The 8,171-nt window shown below is 42.1% G+C and overlaps 2 protein-coding genes across 23 annotated transcripts in view; one reads left to right on the plus strand and one right to left on the minus strand.

Moving 5' to 3' along the window:
• The window catches only part of Hex-A (Hexokinase A), a 30,429-nt gene that overhangs the window by 16,560 nt on the left and 5,698 nt on the right, over window positions 1-8,171 (plus strand). Inside the window, exon 1 of one of the 6 annotated variants that reach the window (XM_022830550.2) lies at window positions 3,784-4,070. The exons of the other annotated variants lie outside the window; for them this stretch is intronic. Within the exon in view, the coding sequence (XP_022686285.1) occupies window positions 4,026-4,070 (45 nt within the window). The 5' untranslated portion in view covers window positions 3,784-4,025. Of the gene's footprint in view, window positions 1-3,783; window positions 4,071-8,171 lie in introns of those variants that run through there. 6 annotated transcript variants of the gene reach the window in all.
• Window positions 434-8,123, minus strand: LOC111258951 (uncharacterized). 17 transcript variants are annotated; one of them, XR_002679310.1, is made up of 6 exons: window positions 6,187-6,400; window positions 6,031-6,088; window positions 5,568-5,645; window positions 2,565-2,867; window positions 828-994; window positions 434-626 (listed from the first exon to the last, which is right to left on the minus strand). XR_002679310.1 is itself a non-coding variant. In XM_022830568.2 (5 exons), the coding sequence occupies exons 1-5, from the start codon at window positions 6,442-6,444 to the stop codon at window positions 559-561; spliced, it is 369 nt and encodes a 122-aa protein (XP_022686303.1). In that variant the 5' UTR covers window positions 6,445-8,123; the 3' UTR covers window positions 434-558. The 17 variants fall into 17 exon arrangements, 2 of the variants coding, with proteins under 2 accessions (XP_022686303.1, XP_022686302.1); XR_002679311.1 differs by lacking the exon at window positions 5,568-5,645; XR_002679306.1 differs by having other exon boundaries at window positions 6,031-6,400.

The following is an 8,171-nucleotide window of genomic DNA, read 5'->3' on the forward strand; positions in this document are numbered from 1 at the left end:
ACATTTGCTCAATAAAACTCCCGAGTTTGGGCCATTTCCTCTTGATTTTTTTAACAATGAACATTTGCCCATCGAGGTTCCCGTGTAAACGTATAATGTACGTATCCTTATTCATTATTGAGCGTCGAACCAAAGTAGAAGGCTGGCCACGTTGGCCCTTGTTAACAAAAAGGCAAAAAAATTGCAACTAACTTTACCGGCCCCTGACTCGCAGCCCCCCGTAACAATTATCACATTAGATAAATTTTATGAAATTAATTTTTTGAATTATTAAATTTAACAACCAAACAAAGTTACCCTTGTTTTTCAAGCTTTCCCTCCTAGCAAATAACTAGTTCGTGTTTTTAGAAGACCTTTTTTTTAGTCAACCGCAAATATTTGCTCATGGCCAATGTGTTTGTTTAACACTATAAATAACTATAAGCGTAAATACTCATTTATTCTATGGTAGAGATTTATTACAAGTAACAATCCCAAAGGCAAAGAAAAGGACCTTATGCAGCTTTACTACAACGGCACTGTTCACGAAAAGTAGGCGAATGAGCCTTGCTGTTGTCATCAACGTAACAAGTTCTTGTGATCGCTTCGATCATGAACATTAGTTTCGCTAAAGCTCCATGGGGTAGCTGGAATAAATGAAATCTATATTAGAACATTCTGGGGGGTTTGATAATAGTGACAATAGCACTTGGAGGCTTAACAACGACGTTGTTCATAATGAGTGGCGCTGTTTTTAATAGGAACCCGTATCGCTCATCGTGATTAGGCCAAAATAGGAAGTCTAGAAAAATAGAAAATATAATTGCTATGTCCCTGGGTACACTTACTGCATGCTGTAGTGCTTGAAGTTAATGGTGTGTGGTTACGTCCTCGTTTACACTTTCGAAGGCATCGGTTGGTATACATCAAGATGTACTTGTTTCCATTGGTTGCACTTGTCTTCGCTACCTCTTCGTCATGATAAAGAACATTACAAGAGCGGGCGGTGTTTCTGCTGAAAAAAAAAACAGTTTTTGTACAGTTCGTAGTTATTCTTTGGTATTAATAGGTACTGATTGGTTCAACAGTTCCATTGGCATCGTAAACGAGGATTGATTCTGGTTCGGGCTACCGTAACGCCTGACGTACGTTTTCACACGTTGTCACCAACTATTCAAGACAAAAATACAACGGCCAAATTGGAGTTTTTAACTCATTTTTTTTACTGCAAAATAAATACTAAAAAAAGCGCGTATTCGTTTTTTGGGCATTTGTTAAATCGGTGTATCTCGTCATTTGTTGGACGTATTAATAATAGAGTAGCCCGTATCTTTTCTATATGAGAAACCGCTCAATTGTGACTCTTAAATGTTTACGAAACGAACTCGCCAAGTAATACCGTAACGTTATACAGTCCCTATAGTGAGCCTCTGAAGCATTTCATTGCCACAGCAAATTAACGCAGTCGATAGGCCTGCCAGACGCAAAGCGGGCTGCTATAACTTCCGTGGCGGCGACGGAAACTGCTGCTAGACAATTGCAAAGTTCAATAAAAATAATAGTATTTTTTTGGAAGCTTTCTAACAAGAAGAGATAGAAATTGTCTTCTTGGTAACAAGAAGACAATTACTATCTCGACGCCAGGGACTTCTGTGAACTGGCACCGTGCCTCGTGTGTGAATCAGAACCCTATGATATCGGAAGCTAATGCGACATCAGGCCCTGTTATGAAGGCCACATTGGCTAAACATACTTAGTTTGTCTTTAAAAATGTAACTACCGGGACATGCCCGTTGTCGTTACATAGGAGTGTCGCATACGATACGAAACCAAGAGCTGTTCTTGCAACACTCGTTCTAATCAGAAAATTCGAATAAGTTAATTGTTTCGTAAACTGATAGATCAACAGACATATTGAAAATATAGTTCGCGGGTAAGGAGCAGTGAGTAATTAAACACTACTTAAAGGCCTGCGTTTCGCATCAGTCTTAACTTCAGAGACATTTCGTATCGAAGCGTGCATACTGCCATTACCTATCTACCTATCCATTTAATCAAGCGTACTCTCATATTTTCAGGTTGGTTAGGAATCGTTTTGTATACAATAGAAAATCGTCGTGCAACGAAGCATCTGGGTTCCTATGTATAGGCATATTGGTAACGTCGAACGAACAAAACAAAGAATCACCAGTGTGTTATGTGTCGGCTTGAGATGAAATCGTGAAACTGAACATAGGCCAACTTTAGTCTGGCGATTTTACCTCGAATTCTACTAAATATAGACAAAAAAGCAGGCACCTCTGAAAGGCCGGACTACCTATGGGGATAGTAACTGTTTAGAGTTGTAGAACCTGAAAATGATTCTATAGACCTTGGCCGGAGAAGGCGTAATCAGTTGTTTGTATATAACCAACGTAATTTGTACCTGAGTTTTTTTAAACGGATTGTCTTTAATAACGACCAATAAGACGTAACGCTTGCTTACTCATGATCCTATCGAACATATGACATATCTACAGATAAATACTTAAGGTGACTCAGTTGGCGAAATGCAATATACGCCATACACTGAATAGGACGTTCACCTCGGCACGGCGTAATTGAGAGATAATCAAATAGGTACACTTTTTCAGCATTTGCTCGTGCGCTGTCCGCGGGTCGTGGGCACTCCACGTCGCCCATTATTAGTACGATCGTAAAAAAACAGTGGTACATCACTGAAGAAGATGCGTAATCAGTACACAGGTTCTTATCGCTTGACGGCAGCGCACCAAGATGCTGGTCGTCAGGTATTACCAGCCAATAATGTTTCTCATGAACGTAGCCCACGGTGATCAGGATACTAAATTGACGGTCGAGCGAATCGGGTCTTTAAATATAGAATACACCTAACAGAGCACAGAAACGCAAACGAGAAAAACAGTACTATCGCATTATTTCGAACATAACAAATGACCATCTAATAGAAATGGTTCAAGCCATACCACCGATTCACTATGGAAGACAAAAAGGATTCATCCCCGTTCATATCCCTTATATAGCGTGCGATCTTATCGCTTGAATTAATTCAATCGTATATTGAATTCACCTGAGTAGAAATGTCCTGTAAGTCCTGTAAGATGCAACTGGGTGGAAGATGAAAACGAATATATTCAATTACAGAATCTTTATCGAGACAGAACTGATAAGCTGGACCCCGACGTTATTCTGATCATATTTTCAAAACGCGTCCGTCATTACCACGCCGACACAGAGATCAGTAACTTTGCATTCTAATATAAACGAAAAGTAACGGTATGCCCGCAAATATGTAGGTGTACCTATATTATAAGTAATGCTACAAATGTGGATGCCTTTATTTAACAACAAAATGTCTTTGCTCCGTCCAAAAGCGGAGTTCACGCCTTTCATTTTCTCGCTCGACACCGCTTTATCTCACTTTTTTTTTTGCCGAAGGAAGCGACGGCATCTTCTTAAAAGGACGCAACAACGTCGCCCGTTGGCCGTTCGTCTTACGTCGGCTATTCACTTGCGTTCGTTATTATGGTGGTCAATAAATGGCATCGTAATATTTACTCCAGTAGATTGGTGGGCCGCCAACAATACATGTTAGACGTTAGGCGCAGATCTGCTCCTCTCGCGCGCGCGCGCCCGCCCGCCCGCCTGTCAGCAACAATGTCACCCTCTCCACGTTTCTCTTGCAGCCGTTGATTTTTTCGGGACTAACTACGACCACCACCATCCGTCGAAGGAGGAAGAAAGACGTCACCTACGTGTTCAAAAGTTCAGGTTGCGGACACGTAAAGCGATAGTGTGTCCTCAAAAAGGGAGAGCGAAGCGTTCTTTTTGCTAAATCATTCCTGCCCGCCCCCGGTTGGAATCATACGACTGTTACTTCATCTTCACGCTATCATTGAACGGATCTTGAGAAACTGACGTGATCTACTACTTCGTACTGCAAGCATTGACAGTTACAGATTATTGCAAGTAGAGAATCCTGTTGTGATTTTAGTTAGCGAAGTTTTTCTACATATTGACTTCAGAGAATGAGTCCACATAATCGGTGTCCGGTGATCGCAGATGTAGCCAAGGTACGCAATATAATAGATGCACAGATAAGCTTCCCCTCCCGATCAGACATGTCCATTACAAAACTACATCGAATGAAAACAAAAGCAAGATCGAATACCATAGATGCCGTTTGTTATATCGTAGTTAACGTGTAATGTCCTTGTTCCGTATGCTAGCCTGACACACGATAAGGACTACACAGTTATTATGCGTTGTCCATTTAGTACATCATGACATGCCGTTGCCGCTTCAACGGATCCGAGAATTATATCGAAATTGTACTGCATAGTTAAAAGTGACCGTCGAGCGATCTTCGACTGAGCTTCGTTTAAGCGGTGTTGCGATAGGTACTAAAAAGTCCTGCAAGACCGTTTCACGGTGTTTGATACCGACAAATGATAACCATTTAACGGTTACTTGTAAATCTTCTATCTTGGGTAGCAAGACTAGCTCGTGAGGTGCCTCGCAAGAAGCAGTCTTAACTAATACATATCACTGCTCGCTGTCTATCTCGCTAATTTAGACCCGGCTTCATAGTCTAATTTAATTTGGTTAAAGTTGTAGAAGGTGTCGAAACACCTAACCATTGAGCGATGTTCTCTATAAGAGTAAGATTTGGCTGACAGTGAAAACAATCGTTGACATCTTGTTGTGCGTTCCTGCGTCTTGACTCTCACCTGTATTCCTCAACGCATTTCCTGCGTGCTATCTCATGAAGCTTGTTTTGGTCCCTTCGAAGCAACACAGCGTATCTGATCTTGAGCAATAACCGTGTTACAGCGAACCTTATGTTAACAGCAGAAACGAACAGGCCGTATATTCTTGTTGCACCGTCATGGAGACATTGGCGCTTTCCCTAGGCAGATCCCCACATCATTTTGTACCGATTGTCAGCGTCCAATAGACCCAGTTGCGACGAGCTATAATTAATCGTCATCACCATCGCCATTGTGTACGAAAAGCACAATTAGCGGTTTACAATTCTGTCGTGAACTCTCAGCGATCTTCCATAGGTTAATTTTACGCTTAGCTTAACTATGACTGAGTCTGAGGCTGTGAAGCATGCTGGCCGACTGACTGTAAGGTTCAAGTGTTAACTTGCCGGTCCGAGGACTCTTCAAAATACGAAACTGAGTTGTTAACGAGTATCACGAGCCTTTACACAGCGCCTCTTGGGTCGTTTGCAGTACACCGCAGTGACAACAAACGTACACGAACTACGTCCAGTCCTAGCCTGCCTGCGCGTGCGGCACGTGAGTTTGTTAGTTGTGATTGCTTATATGCAAAACAATTTAAGCGCAACGTATTACGATTCGGAGTTCGCGCGTGAGACCAGTGTAGGTTTAAATATCTAGAGTTCTGCCTTACGCATAGATATTTACCACCTACGTACGGCCATTTACGACCTCTGATCGAACAGATACTTGCCGCCCACACGATTAGTGCGTAGGGTAGATATATGACTATTATGTATTAGACAATTCGAAAGCGATGGAAAAAGTATAGATGATATATACTTAGCTGGGTGGATTATTTCGACTTCTCTGACCAGTTAGCTTTAGGAAGGCGAGCGCGGAACCGAGCGGCAAGCTTCACTGAAATTGTCCACATAGTATCAGTGGAACGTCAGTGAACTATGTGTAGAAAAAGCATATGTAACACGAGTTATGCTCGCAAAAGTATCCCCTAGCTAGTAACCTTTCCCTGAAGTAACAACGTTTTCGATGCATATGAAGATAGAACGTTCGGGCGTCTCGTAAAATTACGAAACATTATATTTCCTACCAGCTTATTACTGCATCTAAACTGTCGAGCGAGAAAGAGGCTTTCCCTTAACAGTGTTACTATTTCTATGCATTCAGATCAACTACGAAATCCGTATTAAGACGCGTTTTACGCTGCAGCGTAACGTGAATAAATTCTACGGCTCAATCCATGTTACGCTGTCGTCAATATGCGCGTATAGAGCAGTGAGCATACCTTGAAGACGACCAGCGAAGCGAGGCGCAGAAAAATTGCTTGATCTGTTACTTGGTTTCTGTAAGAGAAAGTGAAACAGACCGGCGTATCGTCGAGTTACTGCAATACGACTTGTGACCGGCGGGCTTAATTTCACGCAACCTAACCTGTACCCACCGTCCAGATCCTTAGGCTGTTCCGTGTTCATAGTATCCGTAGAAATACAAATCTATGAATCCAGTTTACCATCTTAGAGATTCTAGATTGGAATGTTGAAAACGGTGGTTGTTAAAGGCTGTACAAGTAGTTTACGACTGTTAATGAGCACGAAATATAATAGCTGACCGATTGTCTGCACTATTTTTTCGTCGACCAACCATCTAAATATCGAGTGGGTCTTCCGACCTTTTTAATCATCTCCGAACATAGATACATAGTCAATTTATCAAAGTTCTTCAGTTGATAATTGCATTCACAAGGAACCCTTCGAATGAGATTCTTCTGAGGCTACGTTAATAGTGATGCACACGAAAGAAAGAAAGTGTATTTTAATAACAGTCACAATATACGTCCTATTAACTATATTACTGTTTTTATCTAGGCCTCCTTGAGCGATCATCCAGCTTAGCAACGAGCCAGGTAAAAGGCGTTTAGAAAATCTGTATTTCAATCTACAGTCTGCGTGTTTAACAGTGGTAGTTATAACTCCACGTTACTAGCGCAACTGATAATTGCCGCCATAATTTTATTCTATCGCTCTTCCTTCCAGCGCATACATTAACATGTTGTGCGGCGAAGAGAGAGGAGTCAGCCGGTCGAGTAAGACACGCGTTCTCTCTCAAAATCGAACGATATCTCAACTGGTCCCACCACGTGGTCGCTGCTGCTGTCTCTACTGCCATTTACGTTCCGTTCCGTTCCGTTCGTGTTGATAGTGACGATAGCGGCGGCGCATTATACAATCGACCATAGCGGTTATTGCTACTGCAGACGGTTAGGTAAACAATCCTGTTGTTGTTGTTTTTGCTCTCGTCGAAACAGGAAGGTTGTCTCCTATCTGGCGAGCTACAATGGACAGCAGCAGCGATGGATGTTAACCTTGTTCCGGTCGTGCGTCTTGAACTCGGCAAGTCTTTTCGATAGTAGCAGTTCTGCGGTAGACGGTGCACCTTTGCGCGCATCCACAAAGGGCGAACGTATCGCACGCGAAGCCTCCTATTCGGTCTAATTCTCCAGCGCTGATCTCACGCACGGTAGTTATAGTGGCCGGAGTAGGGTGGAGCGACGGGATCGTCGCTTCATCCCACACCGGCAAGAGCCAACATAGAGAACGGCGATGACCGTTTGAAGGAAAGATCGTAGATAGCTCAGAAGGTAGATTAATGCCCGATGTTACACAATGTTATTTGCGTGCGCATTTGAAATGGTGGTCTTTGTTGAAAAAACTGCTTAAAATGCACAAACGATGCTCGTAAATATCGGCTATTTAAATATATGCAGATGACTTTTCGAACCGTTTCTCGAGAAGTTGTAGTCTGGACAACGTATCGGCAAATGTGATCTCGTTGATCTATTGGCTTAATCTATGCTTTTGAAATGCGTGGTTTTCGCAGAAAGCTACATCCGTCTTCTTGTGGTACATCTTCGTAGAAAAGTCCCGCTAAAACATCATATCATTTATCCCACGTGTCTATCTAATTACTGCCTCGATACACCCTTTATTATCTACACTACCATAGATAGTAGTAACAATAAATAACAGGTCTAATAGTACAAATGAATGCCATGAACCAAATACGTCCTACGAGCACAACTCGCTGCGATGTCAGACACAACAACGCGTATGCCAAGTGCTGCAACTATTGTTTAAAAAATCGCGCCTTGAAAGAGTGATGCATTATACCGAATACACAAATTCTAGATTCTGTCTTAGACCGAATATAGCGACGCTGGCCATCAACGGAAAGAAAACTAGATGACATATTTGTTGCAAGGTTGGCTTTGCAGTGTTGTCGAAGCACAATCGTCTTGGCAGGAGAGTGCAATATTGAGTGCCTGGAAACCGTCTTTTTTACAGTTGAGAATTAATACCAACGGAAAACTGGCGCGTTTTAATTCACTACATATATATATAGATATATATATATATAGATATATATAGA

The sequence above is a fragment of the Varroa jacobsoni genome, unplaced genomic scaffold, assembly GCF_002532875.2.
Source record: "Varroa jacobsoni isolate VJ856 unplaced genomic scaffold, vjacob_1.0 scaffold_278, whole genome shotgun sequence".
Lineage (NCBI taxonomy): Eukaryota > Metazoa > Arthropoda > Arachnida > Mesostigmata > Varroidae > Varroa > Varroa jacobsoni.